The 19,327-nt window shown below is 36.4% G+C and overlaps 2 protein-coding genes and 1 long non-coding RNA gene across 3 annotated transcripts; all 3 read left to right on the top strand.

Moving 5' to 3' along the window:
- Nucleotides 1-123: 123 nt before the first annotated feature.
- On the top strand, nucleotides 124-1,451 carry LOC145599013 (uncharacterized). Its single transcript, XR_014103681.1, has 2 exons — nucleotides 124-988; nucleotides 1,097-1,451. It is a non-coding gene; the product is annotated as an uncharacterized LOC145599013 (long non-coding RNA).
- Nucleotides 1,452-4,757: 3,306 nt separating this feature from the next.
- On the top strand, nucleotides 4,758-9,915 carry LOC145599463 (granule-bound starch synthase 1, chloroplastic/amyloplastic-like). Its single transcript, XM_081655843.1, has 14 exons — nucleotides 4,758-4,902; nucleotides 5,805-6,154; nucleotides 6,258-6,338; nucleotides 6,447-6,545; nucleotides 6,650-6,739; nucleotides 6,997-7,060; nucleotides 7,178-7,278; nucleotides 7,373-7,482; nucleotides 7,601-7,844; nucleotides 8,047-8,223; nucleotides 8,318-8,509; nucleotides 8,605-8,691; nucleotides 9,177-9,305; nucleotides 9,437-9,915. Exons 2-14 carry the CDS (start codon nucleotides 5,813-5,815, stop codon nucleotides 9,554-9,556), a joined length of 1,836 nt encoding a protein of 611 aa, XP_081511969.1. The 5' UTR covers nucleotides 4,758-4,902; nucleotides 5,805-5,812; the 3' UTR covers nucleotides 9,557-9,915.
- Nucleotides 9,916-16,858: 6,943 nt separating this feature from the next.
- Nucleotides 16,859-19,276, top strand: LOC145598609 (glucan endo-1,3-beta-glucosidase 11-like). Its single transcript, XM_081654984.1, has 3 exons — nucleotides 16,859-17,222; nucleotides 17,351-18,498; nucleotides 19,043-19,276. The coding sequence occupies exons 1-3, from the start codon at nucleotides 17,129-17,131 to the stop codon at nucleotides 19,109-19,111; spliced, it is 1,311 nt and encodes a 436-aa protein (XP_081511110.1). The 5' UTR covers nucleotides 16,859-17,128; the 3' UTR covers nucleotides 19,112-19,276.
- The last annotated feature ends 51 nt before the right edge of the window (nucleotides 19,277-19,327 follow it).

Raw genomic sequence — 19,327 nt, forward strand, 5'->3', positions numbered from 1 at the left:
AAAAACCTCCCTCGCGACTTCAAAAGCCCAAGAAACCCTTCCCCCCACCCACAAAACACCTGTCCCAGATGATTCGAGGGTGGAGGGAGGGGTTTCGTGGGCTTCTGGAGCGGCGCGGCGGAGGGAGAGGGGGTTGATGGGGATGTGATTCAAGAGGAAGGAAAGGGGAGGGGACGACGGGACAAGAGGAGTGGTGGCAAGGCGGCGGGAGGAGGGGTGTTGGTTTTCCGGCGCGTGAGGGGATTGGGGCTGCTAGGGTTCTGGTGGGCGGTGGGGGCTGTGGTGGTCAGGGAATGGGCTGGGATTTCATTTTTTTTAACTTTTTGTTGTTTTTTTTTTTAATTTTTATGGCTAATTAGATCTCAACACGTGGCATTTATTAAAAAAAAAAAAGAAAATAACCTTTTCAACCGGTAATAGGTCAAAGGGATTGAAGAAACTAAACAGCCCCCAAAGTTGGGATTATTCTAGAATAATCAAAAGTTGGGATTATTAGAAGAAAATGGAGCAAAGTTGGGATTAATATTTCTAAAATTTCCTTTTTTAATTAAGAGTAGTGAAGACTTTCCCAACCTAGTAACCCCAAACCTAATCTAATTAATTGAATGCTGTAATCCTGTAAACCACCCACCATAAATAACTCAACCAAAATTAGCAAGAAATCCGATAAAACAGAGAAACAAAGAAAGAAAATCGTGAAAATTACAAAGTACACAACATTTGTTCCTGGCAAAAGAGAAAGACAAGGGTAGCTTCAAAACTACTCTACTGTTCTTCCAGATTCTTCTTGGTCGAGATCCGGCGGAGTTCTTCTCAGCCGGATTTCGCCCATTTTTCTGTTACCCTTTTCTTTCAATTTTCAATTGATTCGATTCAATTATTCAAATTCAATCGAATTTCAATCAATATGAAAGGATCTAGCGGTCTTGTTGCATCCATTCTTGCAGCTTCTACCGTTCCTCTTTTCACATTTCCATCCCAATTACAGGTAATTTTCCCCAATTCAATTCTATTTCTTTTTGGGTTTTTGATTCAATTATAATTTTATTATGAATTTGTGAATGTTGGGGTTTATTTATTTTTTTAATTAATGCAGGAAAATGCGACTTTTGGCGCGCAATCATCGTCATCATCAATGGGGAAGGTGAAATTTTCACCCAGATTTGACGGGTTAAGGTTCATTGAAACCTTAATTACCGCTCATCGATGAAACCCTAATTTTTCAATCTAATTTCGGCGTTGAGGTTTGATGGAATTAACCTGGTTATTTGGAGTAATTGTTATCAATTTTGTCCGATGATGTTCTGAGTTGTACTCCAATTTGTACTTTCTCTGGCGGCTTCTGATTTTAATTTATAGACATTACAAAAGGATTTCCCCCTTTATGTTAAATCTGGTGTATCATAGATTTTTTCTTATATTGATTTGGTTTGAGCTTAATCTTGGTAAAATCTTGTACTTTTGGCATTGCAATTCATTGCAGCTCATTATATTGGTTATACAGTAATGTACGAAGTATATTCATTGTTCTAGTTGTCAAAAATGTGTCGAAATTTTGATTGTATGTTTTTTTAGTCATGTGTATGGCTCTGTGTTGTTGAGATAGCTGAAGTTTATACTTGTTACTTTAGAGTAGCTTAGTATTGGCATTAGGAATGCTTCATTCATTGAAGTATATGTTTCTTGCTTGGAGATCAAATCTTTTACCGTACACCTCGGTGTACCATCCTGGGATGGTATGTGATAAACATGAGTGTAACACGCACGTATTGTGCATTGCTTGTAGATTAGCTTTGGAGGACTAGTAATGATCATCTCTACTATTTCTCCTTTGTGTTGATGTCTTTCATATATCAAATTATTAATTTTATAGTATTAAATTATTTACTTAGATTTATTTTAGGCTTATGAGATGACATAAGAAGGGACATGACTCAGTTCCCTTGAACATTGTCTCATGACTCGTGAGCATATGGGGATAGGGGAAGTCTGGGTTGAAATTTTTGAGAAGATAGAAAAATGATGAATAATTCTTGAACTTAAGGTTGCACATGTGAAGGGTCTACATTCGAGATGTTCTAGGAAGTAGATAATTTTCATTTTTCATGCAAAAAGAGTCGTTCTAGGAGACAATTTACATCCTGTCTATAAAATGTGGTCATGTTCGGTTGGGTTTGTGAATTTTAGGTTGATTATCCTTTGTTGATCAGGATTCTAGTTAATCTGGAATGTTATGATGTTCGAGGTTATTATTTTTTATGTATGGCCAGATCAGTGCAAGAGCATTTGGTAGGGTCAAATTTGACATAAACGGTTTATATTAGGCAATTAGCTGTCTGATTTACCATGTACCACAACATAATGGAGGCATGTTGATTGTAACAGGTTTTTTGTACTCTGAATTTTGATACGGAGTATGAACGTAGAAGGAACTACTGATATTATTAGGGTTGATTCTGTGAAATACTTGTAGTTGATGTAGCTTAGCATGTCGTTTTGCATGAATGGCCCATGACAGTTGTGTTGCGGGACGAATCCATGCCATTAAGCATTTTACTTAGGTTAAGTGTCATGCATTGGTGATAGCGAAGGCTGAAGGCTGTTGCTTATGTGAAGCCAAACCATCAGAGTTAGTTGTGGGATATTCATGGCATTTTAATTAAATACGGAGTAATAAATATAGTCTAAATGGGTGGAGCCCCTCGATAGAGAGGGGCAAAGATACCTTGTGAAGTTCAAGCTTAAAATGTTGAATATTCTGAGTGTCATACAAAATATCATGTGGTAGTTCTTTCTTCTAGTTCTTTGGCGGAGGGGACTAAGTGATCTTGGAGTCGAATGAAAGCTACTGTTCGATCAACATTTTATAACGTATGGTCATCAATTGTCGGTGGTATACAACAAACAACCAAAAAAAAAAAAATGTAAAAAAATAATTGGTGTTGAGGATGGTTAATAATTTAGGTGGATAATTTAGCCCTCTGTTATTTTTCTTGATGGAGATTTAACTTAGTAATGGTGCATGAGACTATATATTCTGCAAGAATTCATCATCATTATGATATCAATAGTCATTCATCTTGTTCATGTTGATATAAATAGTAGTGTGAATTATCAGCTAGGCTAGTGGTGATTACTTGTGCTGGGCGATCCTCATTATTTGTTTTTAATTTCGCCTACATCATTTGCCTTTTGTATCTTTATCTATACAAAAAGAAAAATGATAGTATATCATATACAATTATGCATGTAATATTACATATGGTTCAATTCATTTTGTACGTATGACATAAGTGTACATGATTTTTGAAGTGTTCTTAACTTAAATTCGCAGTGATTTTTGAAGTGTTCTTAACTAAATTCGCAGCAGATTAAAAGGATTATACTACCTTCATTTCATATTATTTGCAACGATTGTCTAATCGTTACAAATAATATGAAACAGATGTAGTAAAAGGATTAATCTTTGGTATTGAATATTATCAAATCGTTGCAAATAATATGAAACAGATGTAGTTCAAGGATTAATCTTTGGCATCGAATATAGCAATTAAATTGCTATTTGAATAAGCAGAAATATAATGAGAGGGGCTAAATATTTGTTTCATGAGGACCGTCCATTGCTTAGTAAATGGGCCCCATAACTTCATATGATTTGGGATGCGGGGGCGTCTGTTTCTGCCAATTTGAGCATTGCCTTATAAAAATCTTCTGAAAGAGGACACAGCAATTGGCTAATGGCACACATGTCTAAATAAATATAAATTATATAAAAATAAAACAATTACAAAACGCCAACTTAGACCAATTTGCCAAATGGTACTGCATTTTCTCAACCTCTAATGTTTTCCCCATACTTTTCCGAGGTTGGCCCTCTTGTAGGAATCTACCACAAGAGAGAAATATTCTTCTGTTCTTTATCTATTGCAATTTATTGAATAAACAAGTAAATTAATTTTTAGGAGAAGAAATAGGATAGAAAATGCACCGAGAAAGAAATAATTACTTCAATAAAGCTAGTAATGTATTCCATATTATCCTAAGTGTATTATTTATCATAGGTATTAGTGTTTAGTTTTGCAACAATACACTTGCTAAGTTGGAAAGGAAACTATGGCAATAGTTTGTAAGATCATAACCATTTATGAGGAATTGATTCAATATGGGAATTTTAAATTTTTTGTATGAGAAAATTAAAAGGACAAATCAAATAATGAATGAGTAGTTAGCTCCATTGGTTAATAGTCTTAATACATTGCCAATAACACCAAATCACTTGCGAATGTTGTTGTAAAGATTTGATTTAGGTTTTGTATTTGTTGAATAGAAAGCCATTAATTCTGAGTCTTGCAACAAATTGGTCTATGATATTCATCGAATCATCGTGCTTTGTTTTTACTAAAGCATAGATGGTACATTCAACACATAAAAGATATACACATTTCCACTCACTATCATTATTCTACACGCTTGTTTCATTAGTTAATGCATTAGGTAATTAGCGAATTTGAACACTACAAAATCTCTTCTTGTTTAGGACATGTGATGATAAATAATCAAAATATTATAAATGCAATTTACAGGCTGCAAGGGAAAGAGATAGAAGATTACTTTCTAATCACACCCGAGTTATGAGGCCAATTTGGCAACATATCACTTAACAACGAAATTAATGTATTTTCTCCTATTAAGGAAAAAAAAATTAAAAAAATAATTGAGGCTAATAGAGCTTAACCGTTAAAAAAATGCCACGTATAATAACACGTGAGAAAGAAATAGACACTCCTACAAATAAGTGGAGGTTGAATGACTGATCCCTCACTCACTCCATTTCAGTACAAAAGGGGTGTCCTCTTCTGAGAGAAACCAGCAATCAAAGCTTTCCTCGTTTAGAATTTTCAGGTAAATTTTTCATCTTTTTTCTTTAATACTTTAATTTATGTGTTTATGTTTATGTTCTTGGTTTTGAATTGATAAAAAAATGTTGTAATTGAATTGTTTTTTCCTTGTAATTTTGGTTGTAATTTGGGATTTCGTAATGTAGATTGGTTGGGTTTTGAGAGTGGCATTTTCAAGTGTATAAAGGAGATGAAAAAGTTGGAATTTTTTAGAAAATTGCTGACATGGGGTTAGGGAATGTTTGTGAAAAATTAATTTTTTAGGAACATATGATATGCTTTTGGAGGTATTGTGAATTTATGATAATGTTTATGTTTTATCGTCTGAATAGAGTATTCATTTTTATTGTTATGCTCACCAAAATGTTTCTTAGAGTGTTTTACCCGTTGTTAGAGATTGTGACAACTTTCTTGTTAGGTGGGGGGATAAATTAGTGTTGGTTTCATGTTTAGTGACTTCAATTACTGCTTCCGTTTCTATTTAGTTGTCACGACTCACGAGTTATAGTTAGATCAACGTCGATGTGATAATTTTTTCAGGACAAAGGGAGTACCATTAGAAATTACATGAGGTTGAATGTATAAGAATTTGGATCTATAAAATGGCCGAGGCTTTGTTCTTTTCAACTAATTTTGCAATGGTATTTGCTAATTAAAGTTGATTTGTAATGATGTTAGCCAATTAAAATTGGCTTTTACTGATCAAAACTGATTTCGGTTGATAAGTAGTTAAATATGGTTCTGTTAGTGTTGTATTAATCCTTTCAGCCCATCTTGTCCCTTGTATTAATGGTGTCACTTCGTAATGTTTTAGCCTCATCTTTAGTCATGTTCTTTGTCTTATGAACTTGTCTAGGATCAGTTTTTATATATTTACTCATATCTATTCATGTATATTGGTTTCAGGCTAAGCAATGGCATCTGTTGCTTCCTCTCATTTTGTGTCAAGTGGAGCGCGCATCAATTGCGCAGGTCCAGAAACTAGGACAACTTTGGCGCAGATTGATCTAAAAAGACGTCTCACCACTCACAATGGGTTGAGATCATTGAACATGGGTGACATGCTACAGATGAAATCCAACACGAAAGCATTGACTAAGGCTGTAAGGAGCAAAGGGCACAAAACTCAGAATGATGTGCCATTCAGAGCTGTTATACGTGGGATGAACATTGCATTTGTATCCACTGAATGTGATAAGTGGTGCAAAACTGGTGGTCTTGGTGATGTTGTTGGCGGTCTCCCACCAGCTTTGGCGGTCAGTCTTGTGATTTGTTGTTTGACTGTGTCGATTAAAGTTAGTATTCACTAATGTTTTAGCATGTAACATTGTTTTTCTTCTTTTTATACCAAACTTTTAGAAAAGAGGACACAGAGTCATGACAATCGTACCTCGCTATGACCAATACAAAGATGCATGGGATACCAGTGTGCTAGTTGAGGTAATCTATTACACTTCTGTTTGGTATTGTGATGTTTTGCAGGTCTACGTCTCTTAGTTTTAGTTAAAATGGTTTGGAATTTGACAAACTGTTGATTATCCGTTGCAGTTGAAAGTTGGGGACATGCTTTTCACTGTCCGATTCTTCCATTGTTATAAAAGGGGAGTAGACCGTGTTTTTGTGGACCATCCAATATTCCTTGAGAAGGTTTGCACCAACTTTATCATGGAAACTATGATTGATGAACTTATGAGATTTTCAGGTATCATATGAAATTATGAACTCTTGATTAATATTCATTAACTTTTCAGGTATGGGGCAAAACTGGTTCCAAGCTTTATGGTCCTACAGCTGGATCAGATTTTGATGACAACCAGCTTCGTTTCAGTTTGCTCTGCCAGGTATTTTTTTTAGTGCAATTTGCTGTTATAGTCTTTCCTACAGCATGAAGGAGAATTTTGGTGCTTCTAGCTGCACTACCGCATTCATCCGAGTTTTATACTTGCAGATTGAGCTGTGAAATGTTATAATCTTTATGCACTGATTTATTAGAATAATTTTGCCCTCTCAAATTTCTGTTGGGTTTTTACCATCCTTCAACTAGTCACTGAAGCATTAGCTAGCAGGCATTGATGTTTTGTGAATAACTTCTCTGCAGGCAGCTTTGGAAGCCCCGAGAATTTTAAATCTGAACAGCAATCCGAAATTTTCAGGCCCATATGGTGTGTATTATTCATCTTTTAGTTTAATTATGTTACATAAGAATATAAGATTCTTATCAATATGCACCACGATAATACATATTTTATAATGCATATGCTGTTGCAATTTACTTGCAGGGGAGGATGTTGTCTTTGTTGCCAATGACTGGCACACAAGTCTTCTTCCATGCTACCTCAAGTCCATGTACCAATCTAAGGGCATCTATCAGAATGCCAAGGTAAGCCTTCGTTATTTTGTTTTTATACTTAAGTATCACTTAAGCAAGACGTGAAAACCAACCCTGGATTGTTTAAAATGTATAATGATGGCAGGTTGTCTACTGTATCCACAACATAGCTTACCAAGGGAGATTCGCCTTTTCAGATTTCCCAATGCTCAACCTCCCTGACGAATTCAGGGGTTCCTTTGATTTCATTGACGGGTAATGCTGTGAAGTTATCATTCTGTTATTTGAAAATTTCACCCTCTATGTTAACCAATAAAGCTTTGTTTTAGAATCTTAAACTTTTCCTGATCCTGGAATTTCTTTGGATGTGCAGGCATGTTAAGCCTGTTAAAGGAAGAAAAATCAATTGGATGAAGGCCGGGATCTTGGAATCTGACAGGGTAGTGACTGTCAGTCCTAATTATGCTCAGGAAATCCTCTCAGGTCCTGCAAAAGGTGTCGAGTTGCACAATGCCTGTCGTACTGCAACACTTACAGGCATCACCAACGGCACAGACATCCAGGACTGGAACCCGTTAACTGATGAATACATTGATGTCAATTATGACAACACAACGGTAGGGAACCCACTCCCCCTTCTTATAAAATGATCTGTTTGTTGGGAGAAAATTGAGGTTTTAGCTTTAAAATAACCCCCAGTATTTTTTTTTTTTTTTTTTGTCAATCATAGCCTTTACGGTCTTTTAGTCAATTTTTTGTACGAAAAGAAAAATCTAATCATCATGTGGGAACTTTTGTGCAACTTTCTGCTGCTTCTAGGTGATGGATGCAAAACCACTTTTAAAGGAAGCCCTTCAAGCAGAAGTTGGGTTACCAATTGATCCAGATGTTCCACTGATAGGCTTCATCGGTAGACTCGAGGAACAGAAAGGTTCTGATATTCTTGCTGCAGCAATTCCTGAATTCATTGGAGAGAATGTCCAAGTCGTTGTCCTGGTAAAGTGGTAAGTATTCTTTTCTCATGTTTTCCACGCTTAATGGTTGTTTCTTGTAAGGCAAACAAGCTGATGGCGTTATATCGTCTTCTCAGGGAACTGGCAAAAAGACCATGGAGAAGCAGCTTGAAGAACTTGAGACCATGTACCCCGACAAAGCTAGAGGAGTTGCAAAGTTTAACACCCCCTTGGCTCATATGATTATTGCTGGCGCTGATTACATAATGATTCCTAGCAGATTTGAACCTTGTGGTCTTGTCCAATTGCATGCCATGAACTATGGAACTGTATTGTCTTGAAACCTTTCTGAACTTATGTGGTTGGCATATTGACTGAAATCTATGTTTCTTATCGTCCCCTTTCCGAATGCTTGCATTGGCAGGTCCCTATCGTTGCCTCAACTGGTGGGTTAGTTGATACAGTTAAGGAAGGCTTCACTGGATTCCAGATGGGAGCTTTCAATGTTGAAGTGAGTTGTTTAAATTACCTTTATTTTTTGGGATGAACTTTTTCTGTGTCTCCTATGAAACTATTATTTGCTGATGAAATTTACCTACTCCCTCCGTCCTGTAATAATCTACTTGTTAAGTTGTTACCTACTTTGGTAAATCTCCCCCTCCTGTGATGTGAATTCTACCTTTTATCTTTCCTAAACACCAACCCTTCTTTTTCTCTCAATTCCTATGCTTTCTCTTGCACTTTCTAATTCACCACTCCATCCATTTGTCTTTATTTACTAGTATTTTTTATTCACATATAACCACTTTTTGCAATATCCCTACAACTTTTCTAATGTGTGTGGTTATAGGATGGAAGAAGTATATAATTCAATATAACAGAATATCTTTAAGAATATCAGAGAAGTAAAATGCTGATTCTGTTCGAAGAATTACATGCTTGATAAGCTTTATATGACTGAATATGAATACTAAACCTTGCCTCTATTATCTTCAGTGCGAAACCATTGACCCAAGTGATGTAGCTGCTCTAGCCACAACTGTCAAGAGAGCTCTGAAAACCTACCGTACCCCTGCAATGAAAGAGATGATCCAGAACTGCATGGCTCAAGATGTTTCTTGGAAGGTCTGCTACTTCTTTCTTTTATTAAGTCTTTGGCTTTCGATTTTTCATTTTGAACTGGCATTCTAAGATATTTCAATTAGAGATAATTTGTCAGTTGGTGATTTATTAAAGTTGTGAGTTGCAAAATACAGGAGCCTGCTAAGCTGTGGGAGAAGCTGCTGTTGAGTTTAGATATTCCTGGAAGCGAACCTGGTATCGATGCAGAGGAAGTTGCTACTTCTGCCGAAGAAAAGAAGGCTGCTGCTGTATGAACCTTTTAAATGCTGTGGGAGCTACTAACAATACATAATATATTATGCATGCTGACATCCACGGGAACAATTTCAGCGTTCCATCCTTATGTCCGGAATGAAGTCACATGTTATGTGGCTGAACGCTAATATGTATAGTATGTTCGAGCATTTGCATTTTGAAGAATGCGCAGTTCAATGCTAAGATGTATTTTATGTTCGAGCATCCATATATGTAAGAAATGTGTAGTTATGCACCATGATATGAAATATAGGTGCAATGGCATTTTCTGCCTAAAGCAATAAGCTGTATAAGGTTCTAAACCAGTAAGAGAAATTGTTTAAGAGCTTCTTTTAATGCATTAGACATCATTTCCATACTGTGGCTGTTAATTCAATTCAGACTGCAATGACAGGCCACAGACCAGTTCAGTTGTGTGCCGAGTGCTGAGCTGGGCTGGATGGGTCAGGTGTATATGGGTGTTTGGAAGGGTTGGGTCTGGTTATCCAGGTGGGCTGGTCTGGGTTGAGTTCACAGAACTTGGACCCATGGCACGTACAGACTCGTGAATAGGTTGTTTCGGGACTGCACCAAGTAAGACCCTGGTCGTTCAAGGTTTGCTAATAACCCCATCAATAAATTGTTTGCATAAGCGCAGCAGTATGACAAACACACATGCATCATAAGATTTATAACATAACTCTTGTCTCTTCAGGTGAGTTTAATCAGAAATTCAGAACTGATTGCAAATATATGTGATCACCAATTTACCATGGGTTGAGCCTGGATCCTCCTGAAGTTGAGTCATTGTTAGTCCAATTGTTAAAGAACATTCATATAATTTCAAATTTCTTTATCCATTTAACAACTCTCAACTCACAAATCATCAATATGATTATCTCTTGATAAAGGTCAAGTGCAATTATTTTATGAATATACGTCAATACATGTCAATGTACAAATTTGACTCAATTTCGGAGTAAAAATGTTCGAGAAGCATGAATCATTATCCTGTTCAAGAAAATGACAGAAGTGAAAACGAATGAACAAGGTCGGCTTTGAATAATTGAAAGAATAGAAAGGTGGGCAAAGGGGAAAAGGTTACTTTGCAGGTACTTCACGTCTCTATTTATAAAATTTTCTCTATTTATTAAATTTTATTAAAAAAAATATGCCTAATTTATGTTAACGTTGTTGTTACAATCAAACAACAGAGTAAGCCATAGAATAAGATATTTAGTTAATCAATCAGAGATTCAGAGTACTTTGTTGGTAAAGAGATAATAATAACTCGAAATGGGTGTAGTACATGTGAAAGCTGTCGGACCAAATATTTTTCACACTTGTTTGGTGCTCATTCATAACAAGTTCAACTTCATCTTCTTCAATTCTAACTCTAACTACGAGTACCAACTTTCCTAACATGGGTACGGGTGGGACCCGTTTACCCATCACTAGAAACCATCATATTATTAGAATTTCGATACTTGTCTTTCATCAAACCTATGTTTCATGCACTAAAAAACATGTCAAACCGTTAGATCTAAGATGATAATCAAGTCTTGGTACTAGATACAAGTATTTATTTTATGTTATCTTAAGTGATGGAATAGTCTATTTTCAGCAACAAGTTTAGCAACTAATCCTAGTTAATGATTATTTACGGAGTAAGGGCATGTTCTCATACGATTATTTTCAGTTCAGTTCAATTCAGTTCAGTTTTAATAAGTTCAGTTCAGTTCTGTTGAGCTCTAATAAGTTCAGTTTAGTTCACTTTAGTTCAGTCCAGTCAATGAGAACATGCCCTAAGAAATATGTCGTTGATAAATTAAATTAGAGTTTGATTTCAAAGTACTTGTATAAAGTAGAGTGAGCTATAGAGTGAAGACAGTGAAGTTAAGTTAGTAACTTATCGTTTATGTTAGGTGTTTGAGTGTGATAGTTCTTCATTAGCTAGGTTAAAATCAAACCTGCATTCGTACAACTCTAACAATATTTATCCTTAAATAAAAGGTAGAGTCGTACATCCTTAATTAAATTTAAGGTAGAGTCGTCGTACAAAACAAAGTTATGTTTAATTCATCTAATTTAAATTAGCCTTGTTTTTCATTTAAGTTTCAATACGGGATAATATATTTATTCATATGTGAGTTATTCTTACACTGTATTAAACCAATTATAAAAAGTTAGGGGCCGAGGTTGTAAAGAAAGTTACTACTAGCAATGAAAAAAATCAAGTATTGACAAACTAGCCAGCAAAAAATCATATGGGGTCATAAGCATAGGTGCTTTCAGATAGGAGTGGTGGAATCCAGAAAAGATGATAAAGTAGAAAAAGAAAAGAAAATAATAGGAACCTCATCAAAAATGATAAATGAGTGTTTACTGTAATTGATATTTGTTAGGCAAACTTTTTTGTAAAGCTAAGTTAGTTTTATAAAATTGTTATGAAAAAAAATCTTGTCATTAAAAATTGTTACTTTTGTTTTATATTTTAATTATCTATATTTTAGCTATGATGATGACACCCCCCGTAAGACAAATAATGGTAGTGAAAATGAGTTTAGATACGATTTTATAAAGAAGTTAGTATCGTTTTACAGTTTGTAGCAAGCTAGCAACATACTATCTGACTATCATACTTAAATAACCATTTTGAAATGAAGAAGCATTACATTGTTTACAATGGTCCCTAATACACTGTAATGCAAATGATCATTTCAGAATGACCATTTAAAAGCATTTTAAACTAACTTAGGTAAAGTATACACTGATCTATCCCTAATACACTGTAATGCTTGTTCATTTCAAAATGCTTATTTAAGTATGTTTTGCCATCGGGCCCTGAAACCTCAAAATTTCATCAAAATGCGTGGATTATAGCCTTCAATTTTGTAATTTTATGACCTTCTACCATGGTCCCTAATACCCTCCAAGAGTCCAATTGGGTCAGTGGAACCATCCAATATGCCCTTAAACGGCCATTTTACCCGTTCATGATTTGTAGTGATTTCCTAAACTCAAGCCAACCACGGACGTTTCTGACAACATATAATAATCATATATGGTTTCAAACGACACTATATAACCCCGAGATGTATCCCTTAGGGTTTCATGGTTTTTTGCCACCAGACCCCGAAACTTCAAAATTTCCTCAAAAAGCGTGGATTATAGCCTTCAATTTTGTAATTTTTTAACCTTTTTTCGACCGAAAATAAAAATTGTCAAAATGTTTACAATGGTCTCTAATACCCTCCAAAAGTCCAATTAGGTCGGTGGAATCATCCAATATGCCCTTAAACGGTCATTTTACTCGTTCACGATTTGTAGTGATTTCGTAAACTCAAGCCTATCACGGACGTTTATAACAACATATGATGATCATATATGGTTTCAAACAACATTATGTGACCCCGAGGTGTACCCTTAGGGGTCTCAAGGCTTTTCGCCACCGGGCCCTAAAACCTCAAAATTACATCAAAATGCGTGGATATAGCCTTCAATTTTGTAATTTTTGACCTTTTTTCGCCCGGAAATAAAAATTGCAGAGATGTTTACCATGGTCCTTAATACCCTCCGGGAGTCCAATTGGGTTAGTGAAACCAACCAATATGCCCTTAAATGGTCATTTTACCCATTCACAACTTATAGTGATTTCGTAAACTCAAGCCTAACACGGATATAATGATCATGTATGGTTTCAAACGAAATTATATGACCCCGAGATGTATCCCTTAAGGTCTCAAGGCTTTTCACTACCGGGCCCTGAAACCTCAAAATTTACTCCAAAAACGTGTATTATAACCTTCAATTTTATAATTTTTTAACCTTTTTCGACCGGAAATAAAAATTACCAAGATGTTTCCCATTGTCCCTAATACACTCCGGGAGTACAGTTGAGTCGGTGGAAACGGTCATTTTACTCTTTTAAAACTTGTAGTAATTTCGTAAACTCAAGCCTACCACGGACGTTTATGACAACATATAATGAAAATATATGGTTTCAAACGACATTATATAACCCCGAAATGTATCCCATAGGGTTTCAACGTTTTTCTCCACCGGGCCCTGAAACCTCAAATTTTCTTCAAAAAGAGTGGATTATAGCCTTCAACTTTGTAATTTTTTGACCTTTTTTCGACCGAAAATTAAAATTGCCGAAATGTTTACCATGGTCCCTAATACCCTCCGGGAGTCCAATTGGGTTGATAGAACCATCCAATATACCCTTAAACGGTCATTTTACTCGTTAAAAACTTGTAGTAATTTCGTAAACTCAAGCCTACCACGGACGTATATGACAACGTATAATGATCATATATGGTTTCAAACGGAATTATATGACCCCGAGATGTATCCCTTAGGGTCTCTAGGCTTTTTTCTACCGAGCCCCGAAACCTCAAAATTCCTCAAAAAGCGTGGACTATAGCCTTTAATGTTGTAATTTTTTTACCTTTTTTCGCTTGGAAATAAAAATTGCCGAGATGTTTACTATGGTCCCCAATATACTCCGGGAGTCAAATAGGATTGGTGGAACCATGCAATATGTCCTTAAACGGTCATTTTACCCGTTCACAACTTCAAGTGATTTTGTAAACTCAAGCCTACTACGGACGTTTATGACAACATACAATGATCATATGTGGTTTCAAACGACATTATGTGACTCCGAGATGTACCCTTAGGGGTCTCAAGGCTTTTCGCCTTCGGGCCCCGAAACCTCAAAATTTCATCAAAATGCGTGGATTATTCTATTTTGTAATTTTTTGACCTTTTTTCGCCCGTAAATAAAAATTACCGAGATGTTAACCATGGTCCCTAATACCCTCCAAGAGTCCAATTGATTTGGTGGAACTATCTAATATGCCCTTAAACAGTCTTTTTACCCATTCACAACTTGAAGTGATTTCGTAAATTCAAGCCTACCACAGACGTTTATGACAACATATAATGATCATATGTGGTTTCCAACGGAATTATATGACCCCGAGATGTATCCCTTAGGGTCTCAAGGCTTTTCGCCACCGAGCGCCGAAACCTCAAAATTCCTCAAAAAAGCGTGGATTATAGCCTTCAATTTTGTAATTTTTGACCTTTTTTCGCCCGGAAGTAAAAATTGCCAAGATGCTTACCATGGTCCCCAATATACTCCGGGAGTCAAATTGTGTCGGTGAAACCATCCAATATGCTCTTAAACGGTCATTTTACCCGTTCACAACTTGAAGTGATTTCGTAAACTCAAGCCTACCACGGACGTTTTTGACAACATATAATGATCATATATGGTTTCAAACAGCATTATATATCCCCGAAATGTATCCCTTAGGGATTCAAAGTTTTTGCCACCCGGCTCCGAAACCTCAAATTTTCCTCAAAAAACGTGGATTTGTATTTTTTTGACCCTTTTTCGATCGAAAATAAAAATTGCCGAAATGTTTACCATGGTCCCTAATACCCTCTAAGAGTCCAATTGGGTTGGTGGAACCATCCAATATGCCCTTAAACGATCATTTTACCCGTTCACAACTTGAAATGATTTCGTAAACTCAACCTACCACAGACGTTTATGACAACATATAATGATCATATGTGGTTTCAAACGGGATTATATGACCTCGTGATGTATCTCTTAGGGTCTCAAGGCTTTTCGCCACTGGGCCACGAAACCTCAAAATTTCTTCAAAAACCGTGGATTATAGCATTTAATTTTGTAATTTTTTAACCTTTTTTCGCCCGAAAATAAAAATTACCAAGATGTTTACCATGGTTCCTCATATACTCCGGCAGTCAAATTGGATCGGTGGAACAATCCAATATGCCCTTAAACGGTCATTTTACCTATCATAACTTGAAGTGATTTCAAAAACTCAAGCCTACCACGGACGTTTATGACAACATATAATGAAAATATATATTTCAAACAACATTATATAACCTCGAAATGTATCACTTAGGGTTTCAAGGTTTTTCGCCACCGGGCCCCGAAGCCTCAAATTTTCTTCAAAAATCGTGGATTATAGCCTTCAATTTTGTAATTGTTTTATCTTTTTTCTCCCGGAAATAAAAATTGCCGAGATGTTTACCATGATCCCTGATACCCTCCGTGTGTCCAATTGAGTCGGTTGAACTATCTGGTATGCCCTTAAACGGTCGTTTTCCCCGTTCACAACTTGCATTGATTTCGTAAACTAAAGCCTACCACGTACGTTTATGACAACATATAATGATCATATATGGTTTGAAACGACATTATATGACCCCGAGATATATCCTCTAGGGTCTCAAAACTTTTTGCCACCGGGCCCCGAATCTCAAATTTCCTCAAGAAGTGAGGATTATAGCTAGAGCTGTCAAAAACTGACTCGACCCGAGAACCCGATCTTAACGGACAAAGATTTGAACCCAGCCTGTACTCGAACAATGGGGTGGAACTAGTGACCTGTAACCTGACTTGAACATGACCTAATTTATACTGAAATTCATTTGATCCAATACTTTATGACCTGAACCCGAACCTACCCCCGACCTGATAGCATTCTTCAACCGATTTAATCCGACCCGAAAACAATCCGAACCTGAACTAGTACCCGACCCAATTAAAGCATGAACCCGAGTCATGGAATGTTTAATAAAATTTTCTATACCTTTTATTCAGCTCATATACTGGTATAATTCTGTAAACTCTCAATCCGATTTAATAAAATCTTTTGTTCAGCTTATATAACTTTTGTTCTCTATTACTTGTATATAGGTTTAATAAAATCTTGATGATGCTTGATCAAATTATGGGAGACGTAATTATATAGTTCAACTTGGCCACATCGATATTTATTAGAATTGAACTTGAACCAGATCCGACTCAACACTAACCCGAACCCGAATGTACCATCTTGTTAACCCATCCAGACCCGAACACAACCCGAACCTGAAATTGAACCCGATTTGATTTTAACTCGAATTGAACCCGACCTATATCCGAAAAGGTGAACGACCCGTTATAAGTTGAACTGAAATTGACCCAACCTGAACGGCTGAACCTGATATGAAGCTAGACTGACCTGACATAATTAACCTGATCCCGATTTAACCCGAGACCTAATTTGACCCGACTCAAACCCGACTTGAATACCCGAATTGACAGCTCTATCCCGGAGCGTTTATTAGCTACAAACTGGAGAGAAATAGAGAAAGTATAATATGCAAACTGGACCCAAACAAAAGATACGTTAACCACTTTTAAGGTTGAGCGAATAATCTGCAGTTCTCCATGGCATACCAACTAACTATGATAATATTATTAATTGAAGTGGTTTATTATAAATATAAATATTAGCAGTCCATATTATTAATAACAAAAAGAGAAAGAATCAAGCAATACTAGTTGCTGCCTTGCTCGGTGCTGTCAGTCTATACACACTACTAAAGCACCTCCTCTGTCTCTCTCCCCTTCTCACTTCTATTTTCTCTTTTCTCTCTCTTCCCCAGATTATTTCAACATTTGGGTACTTACCAAAATTCATAAAAATCAAACATTTCAAACTTTATTACTCCATTTTCCATTTAATTTCTCATAAATTCAGTAGATCTTTCAAATGGAGTCACCAAGCAGAGATAGAATCACAAGAACAACAACCAAATACCCACATTCATCATTCTTCTTATTATCATTCATTCTTCTTCTTTCAGGTAATTACTCTAATCTTCATCTCCCATTTTCCATGTTATATTTCTAGTAGTACTTCCATTTTAAATTATTTGCAACGATTAGACATTTTCTACCCACTTGGTAACTAAGATTTACGAAAATTTATCAGGTACAATCCCAGTGACAGTGGTATCACTCGGAATAAACTACGGCCAAATAGCCAACAATCTACCAACACCAGACAAAGTAGTACCACTAGTCAAAGCAATCGGAGCAACCAAGGTTAAACTCTACGACGCCGACCCGAAAGTCCTCAAAGCATTCGCTAAAACCGGCATCGAATTTACTGTCACAATAGGAAACGACCAACTACCCCAATTGGCAAAAAACCCAAAAATAGCAATTGATTGGGTTAAAAAGAATGTCCAAACTTATCTACCTGATACCAACATTACATGTATTTTGATTGGAAATGAAGTTCTAACTTTCAATGATACAACCTTAACTAGTAGCCTTTACCCTGCAATGCAAAACATGCATTCCGCGCTCCAAACATTGAGTTTAGATCGGAATGTTTGGGTTACCACGGCTCATAATCTAGCCATCCTGGATACGTCGTATCCACCGTCTGCAGGATCGTTTAGGTCGGACTTAGGAAGTTGCATTTCGCAGATCTTAAGTTTCCACGCGAAGACAGGCTCCCCGTTTTTAATAAACGCGTACCCGTACTTCGCGTACAAGGGTAACCCGGAGGAAGTAAACTTAGACTATGTTCTATTCCAGGCTAAAACTGCACAAGTTTTAGTCGACCCTGATTCGAGCCTACACTATGATAACATGTTATACGCACAAGTCGATGCGGTGTACTCCGCAATGGGACCCAACTTCAACAAGAAGGTGCTAGTGCAGGTATCCGAAACTGGGTGGCCATCAAAGGGGGACGAAGACGAGGTTGGGGCGACACCGGAGAATGCGAAGAAATACAATGGAAATCTGATAAAGATGTTGGCAACACAAAAGAAAGGGACACCAATGAAGCCGGATTGTGATTTGAATGTGTTTGTGTTTGCATTGTTTAATGAGAATATGAAACCAGGACCAACTTCTGAGAGGAATTATGGGTTGTTTAAGCCTGATGGTACACCTGCTTATTCTCTAGGAATTCCTTCAATTCAAGCTGTTAGCAATGGTACTTCCGGTGACGATGGTGTTGATGGTCCGTCTTCCGCTGAAACTGCAGCTGGTGGTGGTGCTAGTGGCGGTGTTGGTGGTGGTGGCTCCTCATCTTCTGGCTATCTCTCCATTTCTTTTTCAACGGTAAGTTTCATTTATTAATATAAAAAATTAAGGGTATTTTTTTTGTGATTATAAAAATAAAATTTGATTAAATAATTGGTATGTTTGATTCTTGGTGATTAAAGTGTGCCACCCCACAGTGGGAAATGTAAAAAGCATGAGATTCGTGTTTGTGACAGATTGGTTTAGATTCGCTACTTCAACTTTTTATTTTATTCCTATACGTACTTGTGTTTTAGTCATTAGAATTAGTATTTGAATTATTGATTCATTAAACCAGCTATATTTGATTAGATTTTTCTTTTAAGTTAATCATTGTTAGTACTTCAGAGGTTTAATATATAGATGTGGAAATTAAAGGGGTTGAAATTTGGTAGCCTAACATTGGACATATTTGCTGTTAATCACTGCGTATTTCTTGGATAAAGTTGATAGTGTAATCTGAACTAGTTACGGAAGGGTGGATATGTATAGATTACATTATACATAATCCTGAGATAAGTTTAGTTCTATTGTTATATAACTCAATTCTAACAACTGATTGTTTTTCTGTGTGAATTTGCAGGAAAGATATCCCTCATTCGGCTTCTCGGTCACTTCATTGGTTATGATTGTTATGCTGGTAGTTCTTTAGAGTAGATTGCATCCATTTATGATTGTATTCTCGGCGGAACGAATTGAAGATCAGGAAGAGAGACTTGAGAGTTAGGGAAAGGAGGAATATAGTTTCTTTGATTGTACTCCTGTTAATATCATTATTATTATTATTATTATTATTTTTAATGACTCATTCTTGTTCTTTTTGACACTACAACCATTGGATACCTTTAACTTTTCTATTGCCTTTTTC

This window comes from Chenopodium album, chromosome 20, assembly GCF_948465745.1.
Source record: "Chenopodium album chromosome 20, dcCheAlbu1.1, whole genome shotgun sequence".
Taxonomy (NCBI): domain Eukaryota; kingdom Viridiplantae; phylum Streptophyta; class Magnoliopsida; order Caryophyllales; family Amaranthaceae; genus Chenopodium; species Chenopodium album.